Below are 16,546 nucleotides of genomic sequence, written 5' to 3'. Positions count from 1 at the left end.
ACTCTCTTTAGTTCTTTTAAAACTCTTTGAAATGGTGTAAAAGTTGAGCAAATGTTTACAAAAGACACTTTTTAACTCTCGAATTAAAAAAAAATCCAATAAAATAAATATATGTAATAAATAAATAAATAGTAACAATGCCAGTGCAGTCAAAGTGTTGTTTCCACACTTTATACAATATTTCGACAAAGGTGTCTATAAACACGTTTATAAGAATAAAAAAATATTTTTTATTATAATTAATTTATATATAAACTAACGTGTAGAATTTTCCGTATAATTTCTTTAAATTTTAATGTCACCATATAAGCAAAACTATAATTTTAACCTTTAAAAAAATTATTCCAATTAGTTTTCTTGATAAATAATTACGAAGAAATCTATCTAAACGTGCTTCAAAATTCCAAAACTGTGCGAATAATGTGTTTTAAAAGTATTAACACATCCACACTTTTCGTTGATTTTTAAATAGACTTTTTGAAAACCTATGTTGAAATGAATGATATATGACTTAATAAATACATAAAATACAGAGAGAAATAACAGTAAAATTCATTTCATAATGCATTTATTTTACATTCTGAAATGTAATTTTAACCTACAAAAGGTTGATTTTAGAAAGAATATGACCTAAGAAATGTGTTTGAGAAAGTTGAAATCCTAGTTTTACATGTTTACTTGCAGCCTAATCAGGTTTTGATTTAACAGAGAAAGAAAAGGACGGTTGAAATTTGACACTCATATTTATAGTTAGTTAGGTTCAGAACAGATAGAGTGAAATGAGGCACCCCAGAACCATGTTCCAGAGTTTAATTAATGTTCCTGAATCTCTTTTATTCACAATCAGGAAATGCTAAATTTACCAACATTGAGAATGACATAAAACAATAATTAATGGTAGAAAAACAATAATTTCTCTTTCGCTTCTTCAAGTAATGGAAACCAACTAACCAATTGTTTTTGGTTATATAAGGAGCATGACCAAGACCAACTACCAGTTTTTTTTATATCTCTTAGCATGCTTCGTACAAACTTTTGCCACAAAATAAATAATAACAAAAGAAGCTTTCACTAATATATTATTTTTCAAAAAGTTCATACGTGATTCAGACTTTAGCCACTCCAACCATTCAAACAAAAAACTTTACCATATGTTATTATCAAATTAGCCATAGTTGCTAAAGCCCACAAAAACTAAACAAATATTATTCTCATCACAATCAACTTGCAAAAAAATTGTAACTGAAAGTACCCACATTAAGATTTGTTAACTATGCAAAAAGTAATGATATTACACTAATCTTTTTCATAAACAATTGGATCCTATTATGAAGAGTAAATTTAATGCGCATTAAATACATTTCAAATTCTTTAATAATTATAAACATCTATTTGATATTGACACATGTTATAAATGCAGAAAGCATTTACCTGAGTTAGTAGAATCACATGTAGCGGTATTTGATATTAATGGTTAAAGTGTGTATTTGATAATTTAGTATAGTTAAAGCGCGTGGTTTATTTTAAGAATATAAAAAATAAAATGTGTATAGTTTACATGTAATTAATATTTTATTGAATTTTGAAAATAATATAAAAGTTGTAGTCCTTAATTGGGTATATTTGAATTGTGAGAAAGGAATTGAGATGTATATGATTAAATTTTGTTGTATTAGGATAGTAGGCACGTGAAATGGTATGAGAGGGTGCCACGTTAATTGCAGAAGGAACCTGTGGGAGCTTGGGTTGGGTTGAGAGATTCATAACATAACTACACATACATGCATTCATACATAAGAATATGAGTATATAAATATGAGTATATAAGGTCACTCACATTCACATAAAAATACATATTCATAAACCCCTTCATCATACCTTCTTCTTCTTCATCATCTTCTTCTTCTTCATCTTCTTCAACCTTTTTTTCCTTTCCTTCTATTTGGGTCCAACACAGCACCATTGGCTCCTATAACTGTGCGACTCAAAATTCCATGGCGACAGGCCCAACCGCACCCTCCGATCGACCCACCATGGTTCCTCCCCCAATGCTCGTCTCCGACTCATTCGCCAAGGATGCCATACTCGCATGGTTCCGCGGCGAGTTCGCTGCGGCCAACGCCATCATCGACGCCCTCTGCGCTCACCTAGCCACCTCCGCCCATGACTACGATGCCGTCTTCGCAGCCATCCACCGCCGTAGGCTCAACTGGATCCCTGTCCTCCAGATGCAGAAGTACCACTCCATCGCGGATGTCACCCTCGAGCTCCAAAGACAGTCGGACAGAAACCACAACGCTGCCGCGGAGGACAAATCCAACGAGAAAACTACGTCGCCGGAGAGTGTAGTCGGAAATGATGCAGCTGATGAACACGAGTATGAATCACCACAGAGCGAGATTACTGATTCGGGTAAATAAATTAAATAATTAAACTTTTTTTTCTAGTTTTTCTTTTCTTTTTAATTCCATGCATTCTAAATTAATGGAACTTAATTCAATTTATCAACATCACACGGTGTACAGTGGGTCGTGTTTTTCCAACTTTTTCACGGATTCCGTACTTTCCTTTCATTCAAAATCAAAGGGCGGAACTTTCAGAACCTGGAAAAAATTAAAAGAAGCTTTTGGACTATTATTTATTAATCACTGATGAAAAATTAAAAAGTTTTGGGATCACATGTTAATAGCTGATGGTAAATTGAAAAGTTCTGAGGATCATTTATTAATTACAGAAAGAAAATTGAAAAGTTTTATCTGGGTCTATTAGACTTAAATAAAGCATGAAACTTTATATGTTTCTCTTGAAAAAAGAACTATTTTTTTTCTTTTTTTATGGTTTGAAATTGTATCTTTGGTCAGATGGTATAGTATGCATCAACAAATCCTATGTGGAAATTTGTTTTACTGTTTCATTTTGTGATAGTAAATTTCTGTTGCCCAATAGTAGGTTTAACACTTACCTGCTTAATTTTGAAACAAGGAAAATCATAGGTTAAGATTTTGTTTTGTACTATTAAATCTTTTTTTGGATAAAAAAAGAACAGGGAGAATGTTATAAAGTAAAGGAAAGCAGTTAGCCAGGCAGAGCATGTAGTTGATAATTTCGGTATTACTTAAATGGGATGGTTTAGAGTTTTGAGAGTCAGGAGTCATGAGAAAGGGTTGGGTGTGACTGTTAGTTTGGGAGTGACAAATACTATTAAATGGCACACTTGGTTTAAGGTTGGAATTGAAAGCACAGATCTAGAACTGTGTGCAATGATTTTTATTACAGACAGAGGGACCATCATCATGATGGCGTCTTTGACGTCACTCTTCTGTGTCGGCGGGTATGGGATATGGGCATGGGCTTGGCGTATTTGAGTTTTGATCTGTCCTAGTTTGCGCGTCAACCTTAACTTGTGTGCTTCTTGGTCCAGGGCTTGTGGGCTTGATGTATGATTAAGTTGCATGACTTATGTATACATATTACCAAACATGCAATGAGTTATGTCTGATAATAATTCTAAACAATGAGTTATGTACATTATTTGAAATATCAGTAGAAAATAAATAAACATATTGGTAAAACATCCTACTATACAAAGTTTGGTTGAAGAAAAGAAAAGCAGCTGCAATTGCTTGAGCTAAGAAAAGAGAGAATATGTTGAGTTGGTGGGTTGTATTTATTTAGAAAATAGACGTTATTAATGCTTGCAGTGACCTCTTTTTGGCACGATATACGAAATGTGCTAGTGGACTAATATCGGTGGTGGATGCCAACGAATAGCAAATTTGTTAGAAGACGACAAATGTTTCTTGACAGGTGTTGCTTTGTGAAATCTCGGTGATATTTGTTCAATGGTAAGGTCACGGACTCATAATGTTTTTAACCATGATAAGAGTTGACTAAATCATAATAATAAAAAGACGACAATAGTAGAAGGGCGTGTAATCAAAGATTTGATCATTCATTTAAGTTATCTGGGAAAATGTGGCCTGTGTATTCAGTAGTGTCAATTGTATTAATGCTTAGGATGGAAACAATTTTGTCATTTTCTGAATATTGAAATTTGCATGGAATTTTGTTTTTGGTTTCATGTACAGGATCTCAAGAAATGCAGGCTAATCCCATGAACGTTAATATATGTTCCAATCATGAAGACTGTGAAGGACGTTCTTCACAGTTTAAGTTGACTAAAGGTTTTACAGCAAAAGAGTCTGTCAAGGGACATATGGCAAGTTCTTTATGTCACAAACTTAAAACACTTTCGTTTAATTAAAAAGAAGCTGATTACGAACTGATTGATATTGCAGGTGAATGTAGTAAAAGGATTGAAGTTATATGAATACATTTTCACAGATTCAGAACTGTGCAAGCTGACAGACTTTGTAAATGAGATCCATGTTGCTGGCCAGAATGGAGAACTATCTGGTAAACTGACATTGATCTCTGAGTGTCCGTGTGTATTCTTGTCTATTCTCTTTTTGTCATAAATTATGACAATTTTTTAGGTTAACTTTGTTTTGACAATCCTAACTTGTCTCTTGTGACATTTTGCTATTCTCTTTTTGTCATAAATCATGACAAATTTTTAGGTTAAGGATTGTTTGTCTCTTGTGACATTTTGTCGTGACTATGTATCGTATCTTCTTTCTTGTTTTTTTTTTTTGTCTTCAATAGCATAACATTAAACATATATAATGTCTAATGCAAGCTATTTTTTTTGTCTTCATTCTTAAAAATACTAACTGATTCTCCATGTATGCATATAGGTGAAACTTTTATATTATTCAACAAGCAGATGAAGGGGAATAAGAGAGAGCTGATTCAGCTGGGTGTTCCAATATTTGGACAGATAAAGGAAGATGTAAAGAGTAAGATTATTAAAGAAATAGTGATTATTTATAACTGTTCTACTTTACCAAATCAATTTTGTTCTTTTGATTTCTGATATTTCATAAATGAATTTAGTGATTCTCTTTTAATTATGTTTTACATTTTCTAATTTTTGTTTAAAGGCAATATAGAGCCAATTCCTGCTCTTCTTCAAGGTGTCATTGATCACCTCATTCAGTGGCAATTACTTCCCGAGTATAAAAGACCAAATGGTTGTATCATCAACTTTTTTGAAGAGGTAGACATTGCATACTTTCCCCGCTTCTCTAAGTTCTACTATAATAACAGTGAACAGTGGAATAACCCTTTTAGAAATATCTATGTAATTGCATAATTTTTAGGGGGAGTTTTCACAACCATTCCTCAAACCACCACATCTGGATCAACCTGTGTCCACTCTTCTTCTCTCAGAATCAACTATGGCTTTTGGACGTATACTTATGAGTGAAAATGATGGAAACTACAAGGGACCTCTCATGCTCTCATTGAAGCAGGGGTACATATTAAAGAACTTATACTCTTTGCAGTCCTATCTTCCATTTATTAATTAAGATTCTAGTCACAATGCTGGATACAATGGAAGAAGTACCTTCAACATTTATAGGACAGAATGTAAGTGAAAAAGGTGAAGTGTCAATTTTTTAGAGGATGCAACTGTATATGTATAGCATACTCATAATTGGGTTAGATTGCATCTTTGCTTTTCTTTTCTTTTTGTTGGCAAGAAAATAATATATTAAAAAGATACAAGATGTACCAATACATATACATATATAGGTATAGTACGAGGTATAACTAAAACAGGAGCCTCTAAAACTAATCTTATTAGGTTGCACATCTACGCACATACCAGAACATTATCAGCTCTTCATTTCTTTTCTTGAGTGACAAACAAACTTTCAGACAATAAAGGTAAGGACAAAAATAGATTGTTTGTATCCTAGAAATATCAATTATTGTTAGATTGTGATTGAACTAAAACCTAGTATACATTCCTTTATGTCACTCGTGGAGTAAGTATATGTGTATTAAGGTTTTGCATTTAAGCAGTATATTGTATCTACGATAGCAAAATAGTCTCATGTTCTAAGTTTAAGCATCATCGACTTTTAATTGCTAAATGTCTGATTAGCAGCTGATTTTTTTTTGGAAATGAGGTATGATTGTAACATTTGGCAGTTAGTCAAAGGATTCATACCATTCTTAGAATTCAGTTTCATGCCTCACCAACAACATAAGACTTTTGTTATTGTTTTAGTATTTGATTCCATCTTCCAATTAGCTGCATCAACATTTGCTGATAGGATTTACACCGAGGAAAGACTTCAACCTCTTTGTTTTATTATTATTATTATTATTATTAGAATGTCACTAGTAAAAGTACTTTTTCATTTTTCTTTGTTTTATGTTCAAAAAATTGTAGAATGTTGTCCTTGTCTTGTGCAAGGAGGTTGAGCTTATCATACACGATAATGTCTTTTAAACTGAGTAACAATATGCAATAACTTGGACTAAACACCTTGCATTTTGCAGATCACTTTTAGTGATGAGAGGAAACAGTGCTGACATGGCAAGACATGTAATGTGCCCATCCCCTAACAGAAGGGTCAGCATCGCCTTCTTCAGAGTGAGGCCAGATTCCAATCAATGCCAGTCACCAACTCCTGCCATGGCAAATGCGATGACTCTGTGGCAACCTAGCTTTGCTAGTCCATATGCTTTGTCAAATGGTGCTATAAGTAGCTACGAGGGTATGAACATGATGCCAAAATGGGGAGTGCTTCGCGGTCCAATGGTGATGCTAACTCCCATGCGTCATGTGGCATTGAACTCCCGCAAACTTGCTGGTGGTGGAACTGGGGTGTTTTTGCCATGGAATGTGCCATCTAGAAAACATGCCAAGCATCTTCCCCCACGTGCCCAAAAAGGGAGGCTTCTCACATTACCTTCCCCAGTTGAATCACAAGTGGGAGAGTCCACTTCCAAACCAAACATTTGTGTTGAAGGATAATGATAAGTTTAATTCTGAAGCAGCTTTGGGTTTGAAGAAATGTGAATCAAGAAAGGAGGCTTCACGACTCAGCTCAGCTATTTGCTCAACAATATGGAGCATTTTATGTTGTTGTACAAACACGCCCCACCCCAGGTGCTGCAGGAGCAGTTTGGTTCATTTTGTTCACTCTTTTCCCTTTGGATATATTAGAATCTAGTGATGTTCAAAACGGTTTTTCCATGTCAGACAATCAGGACAAGAGCTTTAGTAGAGTACTTAAGCCTTTTAAATTTGAAGAGTGTGAATTATATCTGGTTTTTCCATGTCAGCCAATCCGGGCAAGAGCTTTAGTAGACTATCTGACGGTAGCATTTTGTAAGAATGATATTCTAAGTTAATTATCTTTTGAGAAAAATCAATTTGCCTCCAGCATGCTTAGTTAAAAGATTATCTACTTGTTGTTTTTTGTGGAATGTAAATTTCTTTTATCTGTTAGACAAGTAGCTACCTCTGGTCTTTTAAGTAGACTACATCTGGTCTTTTAAGTAGACCCTTGACACATTTTCAACCGAACATTTTCCATGATTTATATTATTCATGCAACACTCTTTATAACCTTATCACCTTTTGTACAGAAGTTGAAATTCTACAATAATAGACTAAGGTTCCATTTCTCATTTCCAGGATATCCCTGTTATTGGTAGGCAGCTTGTGCCTTACTGCCTTTTCCTGTGCTGTAATATAATTCATACTAATGTGAATTGTTGACTGACTGTTATTAGCTAAAATTTATGAAATCCCGTGTTTAATACATGAAACTGTGAACAACATTTTGAATGCTCGTCATGCCATATGGCAGTCCAATTTGAAAAATACATGACAGGACTTTTGGTTTAGGAGTGCCTGTGAGATGTACTCTATGTCTGTTTTTTCTAATTTGATTTTAGTGGTCTCTTCCTTTTGATTTGATTATTACTCATGTTTCGAGATAAAGTGATCATAACCCAATTTCATAAAAGAATATAGGTCATGCTATAATTAGTACTGATTCATAAGTTGTCAAATAAAAGGCAGAGGCAGACTTAAAAATGGGATAGGAATTGTGTCTTGCTGACAATGGTCACCATATATTGATGAATAACCAAAATAAGAAACGAACAAAGAAAGAAACAGTTACAATTCATGCGTTTCAGGGATAAAACAGATAACAATACAACCTCCATCCCGGCTTCTAAAACGTATAATAATATCACTGACAAATTTCTTTATGTGAAAATGACACTTACACCATACACTTCCATTGCATCAAACATTTCAAACCTTGGCAGGCTCATCATCGTCATCATCTTCAATGCCCCAACTCAAGTCTTCCTCTTCTTCGGCAGCACTAAGTCTTTTCCGCAAATCAACTTTGTTTGTGCCACCACTATGCGATGTTTCCTTCGCATCAATACTGCTAAGATCCTCAATATCATCCCACCCAAGGTCCTCATCGTCCCCCTCCTCATTTTCCGAGTGCTTAATTTCAACCTCATTACTGGAAGATTTCTCATCACCACCCTCCCTTTCCTTCACCTTCTCAACAATTTCAGCTGCAGAATCATTCTTGCTCACACCAACATCCACTTTTGACGCCTCATCAACACCACCCATCTCACCAACAATTTCTGATTTCACAATATGTGGTTCCTCAAACTTATCTATCTTGCTGCCAACTTCCTCACTTTGCAACAAATTCTCTCTCTTTTCTACTTTAGACTCTTCTTCCACATCCAATTTCTTCGTTCCCCCTTCATCGGAGCCAACACGTAACTGGGTATCCACACTGTCCCCACCAACCTCTTTATTCATAACCACAGATTTAGCGCCACCTCTATCCTCATCATCATTATCATCTTCAACTTCCCAACTCAAATCCTCATCTTCCCCAGAAATTCCACTTACAATCCTAGCCCTAACGTCTTCAGCTTTCTTGAGCTTATAAACCTTATAGTAATACCTATACCAGAAAGTTTCGTGATCCACACTGCTCGGAACAATTCTTTTGTAAACACTCTCCATATTATCGTTCTCTCTGAAAAGCCCCTCCATTTCATCACTTTTCCCCTCCAACAAAAACCCTAATTTCCATTCATTGAACTCACTCAAATCCTCAGGCTCCTCGGAGTAAGTGCTAACGTCACCCTGAATCGCACGAACCTGAGCGTCGAATCTACTATACCGCATCAAATCCAGGCTCTTCCTATTTGCGCTATTATTATCAGAATCAGAATCGAGATCGACAGCGAGGATGGCGTCCTTACCTTGAGATATGATCTGAGCCGTTCCTTTGACGACGGTGTTTCCGAACTCGTCAATGACGTGACCCACGGTCCCGAGAGAGCCCTGCGCCACCTCAATTTCCTTCTTCAAACCGGTGCTGAATTCCTGCAGATCGCGACGGTAGGTCTCGATTATAGATTCCGATTTGGATGTTAGGGTTTTCATGAAGCCGCCGACGAAATTCCAACCGTCGCTGACACCGCCCCCGGAATTGGCGGTGGTCGATCGGGGCGGGGAGTCGGGATCCGGGTCCTGGTCTGGCGGCTCATTACTCGATCCAGATTGAGGTCGCGGTGGATCCTCGTCCTCAAGGAAAACGGACTTGAAGAAATTCATGCGGTGATGATGGAGTGATCAGTAAGTAAGAAACACAAGTATAACTAATTTATCATTCTAGTTTGAAAAAAGTGCGTTCGAAGCTTATGTATTGTTTTACACTTCTAAGATCTAGAAGAACAAACCAACATGCAATTCTAATATTCATTATTTCTTTATTTATTTGATTAATAATATCCTAATAGATTGTGTGTTATCAGCTTAGTTTTCAACTATGGATATTGAAATATAAGATATATTATATTAAATTCATTTTTTTTATCAAATTTATGTTTATAAAAGTTAATTCAAAAATAGTGCAGATTTTTATTGATTTGTTTTTAATTTCTATATTCTATGACATTTTCAAAATAGATTCCATTTGCAAAAGGTGCTTTTGTACATTGTTTCGATTCTATGTAGAAAATATTATATCTTGACAATTATTACTTGATAATCTGTGATAAATATTTTTTTTATAATAAAAATTCATGAGAATATATTTGAGAGAAGAGAAAATCCCACAATTACTTTTCAACATATCATACCCTTTTAGGTAAGGGAAGAAGATGAAAGGAGAAGGAAGCATTTGAGTGGCAGTAGAAACCGTTTTGTTTTACGTTAAATGTAAGAAAAATAAATTAACTAACAAATGGAGAGAATAATTTATTTAAGACTTAAATATATTTTTTTATTATACTATAATATAAAATTGATTTTTATTTTTTCTTAAAATTTTAAATTATGTGAATATAATAAAGAACTATTGAATTACGTGTCAAATAAATTTTCATCATATAATATATAATAATATTATAACATTTACGTTACATGTTAGCATGGAAATAAAGTAACTAAAATCAATTTTTTAAACTTTATTTTTTAAATAAATTTTTTTGAAAAATACACGACACAACTTTGTTTCCACTTTCCATTTTCATCTCCTTAACCATATTCTTAACATTCAAACTTTGCTTATTATTAAAATAAATTCTTCATCAACAAACACTCTCGAGATCTCTAAGAGAATCTTCATAAATAGTAAACATATGGTTAAACCAAATGCTCAATATATCTCTTGTATTAGTCAACCTAACTCTCTAACTTATTCAACAAAACGTATTCACCCAAAAGCTTAGAGTTTGGTTTTTTAACTTCAACTACGGTTAAAAATCTGACATCGACTATAGATTAGAAATTTTCATATTATATAAATGGGTGCAAAACTCACCTTATAAGTCGGTTTTATAAGGTTGAGTTGGACTTAAAGTTCAATTCTCAATATGGTATACGAGTTTTGATTGCTACATTGACCCATGGGTGAAGTTGTTGATCCCTTACAAATTTCGTTCTCCTTATCATGATTTCTTCTTTCAAACAAGACTCTAATAATCATGAGCAAAATCATGAAGGCTTAAAGACAAAAGTGCAATCTTAGAAAATTGGTTTTACTCCTCAGCAATATCAAATATTGTTATCTCTTTTACAATAGTCCAAATTCAGTGGCAATGTTTTTAATCAAGTCTTTATTATTCCTTCCAACATGACAACACAAACTAGTAATACATTTCTTTCTTCCTTTAGTTCTTGGATTCTTGATAGTGGTGTTATTAACCACATTTGTTTAGGGGTGACAAAACGGGGCGGGTCGCACGAGCCGACCCGCAGCTCGCACCAAAAAACGCAGGGCAGGTTCCCTTTTCTGACTCGCTAACCCACTTACGACGAGGCAGGGCGGGTTGACTTGTCAACCCACTGCTCACTAAATTCTGATGTGTGTTGTGCATGTGCTGTTGATGCCCTTTTTTTTCTCCCAAATTTACATTCAATTTGAAACCCTAAAATACAAACGCATATGCGACTGGGACTGTGAGCGACATCTGCGACTGCGACGGCGAGCAACATCTGCCGTCGTGCCATTCTTCCTCCACGAACACCTTTCCGTCGTCCTCCACTGCCAACACCACCATCTGCGACCGTCGCCCTCCACCACCGTCTTCCTCCAGGTTCTATCCCTTCCTCCTTAACCTTCCACCATTTGCAACTGCCATTTTTACTCATGAGAATTAATTTTTTTCCATTACCTTTTTCTACAGTTTTAGGATTTTAGTAATTCAAGATTTGTGGAGCAACAACTTGTTTGTATCTGTTATAGTATTGGCTTTGTAGTTGACAGCTTTCTGATTTGGGGTAATTTTTATATTCTACATCATGCTGGTTATGTTGCATTTATCTCTTTGTATCTATGATTATGTTTATATAGGTTCTTATGTTTATGCTATTAATTAATCAGGATCTTAATTTTGAAATTGGAATGGCTGAAGAAGAGGATATTAATATTCCCGAATGTGAAAATGAAATTGAGAAAGATGATTTTGAAAACCAATCCGAAACTATTGAAGGTGACAAAAAGAAAAGGGATAAGACTACCACCTCTGATTGTTGGAAGTACTTTACTAAGATTGGTGTGGATAAAGATGGAAAAGAAAGGGCAAGGTGCAATAGTTGCAATAGAATATATCTAACCGGTGGAAGAAAATATGGCACTTCTCATTTAAATCGTCATATTATGAAATGTGATAAAAGAAAAACTGAAGATGTGGGTCAAATGATTTTAGATATGCAAGGAAAGTTGAAAGGAAAAAAGATAGATCAAGTTGTACATCGTGAATTGTTGTCTAATCTAATTATTAGACATAATTTGCCTTATAAATTTGTTGAGTATCCCGAACTTAGGACTTGGATAAGCTACTTGTGTCCTGATGCAATTATGATTTATAGAAACACTGTTAAGGCTGATATTGGGAGAATGTATATCAAAGAAAAGACAGTGCTTAAGGAATTGCTTGTTTCTATTCCTAGTAGGATATGCTTAACTTCTGATTTATGGACATCTATTAATACTGAAGGTTTCATATCATTGACTACTCATTTTGTTGACCTAAATTGGAAGTTAAATAGCAAGCTACTCAACTTTTGTCATATGCCGCCCCCCATACAGGTTTTGAGTTGTCTAAGAAAATTTATGAATTTTTACAAGATTGGGGATTAGAGAAAAAAATATTTTCTATCACTTTGGATAATGCTTCTACTAATGAGTTCTCCAAAATACTCTAAGAAGCCAACTTCTTTTACAAAACGGTTTGATATGTGGTGGTGAATTCTTTCATGTTCGTTGTTGTGCATTAAATTTAATTGTTCAAGAAGGATTAAAGGTGCTTGGTGGGGCTTTGAACCAAATTAGAAATAACATCAAATATGTGAGGGGTTCAGAGAGTAGAATGGTGAAATTCAAACAATACATGGAAAAGTTTAGTGATATTGATGCATCATGTGGTTTGTGTCTTGATGTCCCTACAAGGTGGAACTCAACTTACTTGATGCTTAAAAGTGCTCTTAAATATCAACGTGTTTTTGGAAGCTTGCACTTGGTTAATGAATCTTATAAATATTGCCCTTCAGAGGAAAATTGGGAGAGAGCAGACAAAATTTCTAAGTTCTTGTTACCCTTTTATGATATCACTACCTTGATTTCTGCTACAAGTTATCCAACTTCCAACTTGTATTTTTTACAAGTTTGGAAAATTCAAAGCTTGTTGATAGAAAATGTGAAAAATGAAGATGCACTAATTAAGAATATGGTTGAATCGATGATAGTCAAATTTCAAAAATATTGGGATGAATATAGTGTTGTACTTGCATTTGGTGCAAATTTAGACCCAAGGATGAAGTTAGAAACATTGAGTTTTTGCTTTGAAAAAAATTGATTCATTGACTTGGGAGTTGAAATTGGAAAACATCAATAAAAAATTATACAAACTTTTTGCCGAATATTATAGCAAAGGTTTGAGAGCAACAACATCAAATAATCTAAAGCGTAAGCAAGGACAATCTTCATTCCCATCTATTTCTAAACCAAGTCTTTTTTATGTAAGTTGTTTACTTGAATGTACTTCAGTTTATTTTTTAGTTTTTGTTGTACTTGCCCCATGTTACTAACTTATTACATCTATAATAGGAATTAAAAATGCACAAGCTTCAAGTATCTAATCAAAGTGGAAAAACACAATTTGACACTTATTTGAATGAGCCAACTTTGGATTTTGATTTTTTGGAGCACATGGATGTGTTAGAGTGGTGGAAAAATAATAGTCAACATTTTTCAGATCTTGCTTTAATGGCTAGAGATTTGTTGAGTATTCCTATAACCACAGTTGCATCAGAATCTGCATTTAGCATTGGTTCTCGAATTCTTAACAAGTATAGGAATTCTCTTTTGCCTGAAAATGTGGAAGCAATTATTTGTACTTCTAGTTGGAAACATGGATTTTCTGAAGGTAATTTATTTATTTTAACCAATTCTATTGTTATTGTATTATTTTTGGAAGCAAGGATTTTTTTAGGGTAAATTCATTCTTTCATTGTCATTGTTCAAATGTATGCAAATGATGGAAATATTATAATTATCAAAAAGTAGAAGATGAAAGCTCTTCTAAGGTTGCATCTAATGTTCTTGAAGTGGAAGAAGATGACATAATAGTAACTGCATAACAAGTGTTTGATGTGATAACTGCTCTTGATTGTTAATTGATATCAGTTGCTTATTTATTCAGTGTTGTTTTTGAATTCATCAAATCTTTTGTAACTATTGATGATGTGTACTTGTTTTTTGGCCACCTTGTATAATCAATTTCAAAATTTGTGAGGTGTATTGGTTTGTCATACTTTCTAGTACACCGCAGGTTTGATTAATTCATAATTTCATATTACATCTATATATAATATTTTATTTGTAAAAGTTATGCGGGTCAGCCCGCACACGAGGCGGGTCATGAAAACTGGCTCGCGGGCCAAAGCGGGGCGGGTCAGCATGCTTTGCCACCCCTACATTTGTTCATCCTTAACTCATTTTACTTCATATAATCAAATTAATTTATTTATGTCAAATTACCAAATGGAAATCAAGTCATTGCCAACTATTTTGGAACTACTTTTCTCAATCAAAATCATGTCATAGACAATGTTCTATATATACCTTGTTTCACTTTTAATCTTCTTTCAGTAGCAAAATTGATTGATAATTTATCTTTTGTTCTTACCTTTGACTTTAATGGTTGTCATATTCAAGACAAGAACTTCTTGAAAGAAATTGGTTCAACTAAGATGCAAGATAAACTTTATATACTAAGAATCTCATCCTATCAAAAACTTCAAATAAAACCCATCAAATATGCACATACCATCAATATTGTTAATGTCAATGCTAGTGATCTAGAAACCCTATGGTCATTTTCAATTAGGACATGTTTCAAACAAATGTATTGATGTTATCATGACTAAATTTTCTTTCGTTAAATATAACAAATATATTGTTTGTGATGTTTGTCATTTTGCAAATAAAAAAGACTTTAATTTCCTATTAGTACATTTAAATCTAAAAAATGTTTTGAATTGATTCATGTATTTGTATGGGGTCCATACTCAATACCACAAATTCATGGTCATAAATATTTCTTGACAATAATTAATGACTATTCAAGGTATACGTGGATTTTTCTTTTAAAACAAAAATTTGAAGTTCTAAAGACTTTGAAATTTTTTGTTGTTTTTGTTCAAACACAATTTTAGACAACAATAAAAATAACAAGAAGTGATAATGGGACTTAATTTTTCATGATTAATTTATTTTTCAACAAAGGAATAGTGCATCAAACATCATGTGTCAATACTCCACACCAAAATAGCATAGTTGAAAGAAAACATGGTCATATATTAAATGTAGCAAGAGCTCTCATGATACAATCTCATCTACCCAAAATTAATTGGTCATATTTTGTGATACATTATGCACATATTATAAACATGCTTCCAACACCTATTTTAAATTATTCTTCTTCTCGTGAAATGCTTTACAAAACTGCAACATATTTTAATGGATTAAAGGTGTTTGGATCTTTATGCTATGCTAGCACTTTGCCAAGAAACAAAAGAAAATTTGATCTAAGGGCATCAAAATGTGTTTTTATTGGTTTTAAAAAGGGGACAAAAGAATATGTTCTTCTAAAGAATCTTTTACAACATTATTGGTATATGTGGATGATATAATATTGGCAGAAAATGATAAAGAGGTGATGGAGCGAATCAAACAAGCCTTGAAATAGCAAGAAGTAAGAAAGGAATAATGATGAATTGAAGGAAATATGCATTGGAATTGTTATAGATGCAGGTTTTTTAGCCTGCAAACCTGCACTTACTCCAATTGATAATCATACAAAATTATCTTCTTCTGAAAGCGTTCCTTTCAAGACAACTAGTGAATGGTTTTAGTGTGTATCTTGAGAATTTCCTTATATCTTGGAAATCAAAGAACCAGGAAACAATATCAAAGAGGTCTTGTGAAGCTTAATACAGGGCAAGGGCAATGACCAAGATACATTGCAACAAATCCAGTGTGTCACGAGCGTACGAAACACATAAAAATATATGTCACATTGTTAGGGAAAAATTGAAGAAAGATCTCATACATTTGCTTCCCATTTCTACCAAAGAGAAATTGAATGATATTTATACCAAAGCCTTACATCCTCAATCTTTCAAGAGTATTTATTCCAAGGTTGGGTCCCATAATATTTGCTCCACACCTTGCGGGGATAACAAAGGATATCGATACAAGGCTTCTTCTAGAAGGAAGCTAATATTAATTTTGTGTTTTCTAATTCTTAGTTGTTTCTCTTTGTACATATGTCTAGCCTTTATTTTGTCTTTTCTTATTCTAGCCTTTATTGGCATTTTGTTTTACATTCTCTCTCTTTAGCTAGACCTAGAATGAGGTATATATTCAGACTCTTTGTTTTGATTTAAGTAAGGAAACAAAAATAGAATAAATATTCTTTCTCACATAATTTGTCTTCCTTATTCTCTTTTTTTCATCTCAATTCTTTTTTTTTTATAATAACTACATTGTTAACAACAAAAACCCCCTAAACTCTTACACTAATTTCTTCAACGTCATTACCAGAAACAAAAATATGGTCG

General features: G+C 33.8%; 2 protein-coding genes and 1 pseudogene across 3 annotated transcripts; 2 read left to right on the top strand and 1 right to left on the bottom strand.

Moving 5' to 3' along the window:
* The first annotated feature begins 1,625 nt into the window (after nt 1-1,625).
* LOC137829683 (RNA demethylase ALKBH10B) lies at nt 1,626-7,303 on the top strand. 2 transcript variants are annotated; one of them, XM_068636554.2, is made up of 7 exons: nt 1,626-2,412; nt 4,089-4,219; nt 4,299-4,416; nt 4,758-4,859; nt 5,004-5,119; nt 5,223-5,377; nt 6,415-7,303. In XM_068636554.2, exons 1-7 carry the CDS (start codon nt 1,995-1,997, stop codon nt 6,890-6,892), a joined length of 1,518 nt encoding a protein of 505 aa, XP_068492655.2. In that variant the 5' UTR covers nt 1,626-1,994; the 3' UTR covers nt 6,893-7,303. The 2 variants fall into 2 exon arrangements, 1 of the variants encoding a protein (XP_068492655.2); XR_016523066.1 differs by having other exon boundaries at nt 1,683-2,412; nt 5,223-5,493.
* A 678-nt stretch (nt 7,304-7,981) lies between these two features.
* Nucleotides 7,982-9,671, bottom strand: LOC137829684 (uncharacterized). The gene has a single exon (XM_068636555.2). The coding sequence runs from the start codon at nt 9,530-9,532 to the stop codon at nt 8,189-8,191; it is 1,344 nt and encodes a 447-aa protein (XP_068492656.2). The 5' UTR covers nt 9,533-9,671; the 3' UTR covers nt 7,982-8,188.
* Nucleotides 9,672-11,825: 2,154 nt separating this feature from the next.
* LOC150025962 (zinc finger BED domain-containing protein RICESLEEPER 2-like) lies at nt 11,826-14,197 on the top strand (annotated as a pseudogene).
* The last annotated feature ends 2,349 nt before the right edge of the window (nt 14,198-16,546 follow it).

The sequence above is a fragment of the Phaseolus vulgaris genome, chromosome 7 (genome assembly GCF_051622355.1).
Source record: "Phaseolus vulgaris cultivar YP4 chromosome 7, ASM5162235v1, whole genome shotgun sequence".
NCBI lineage: Eukaryota > Viridiplantae > Streptophyta > Magnoliopsida > Fabales > Fabaceae > Phaseolus > Phaseolus vulgaris.
Note: the sequence above shows the minus strand (reverse complement) of the source record. Positions and strands in the feature narration are given on the sequence as shown.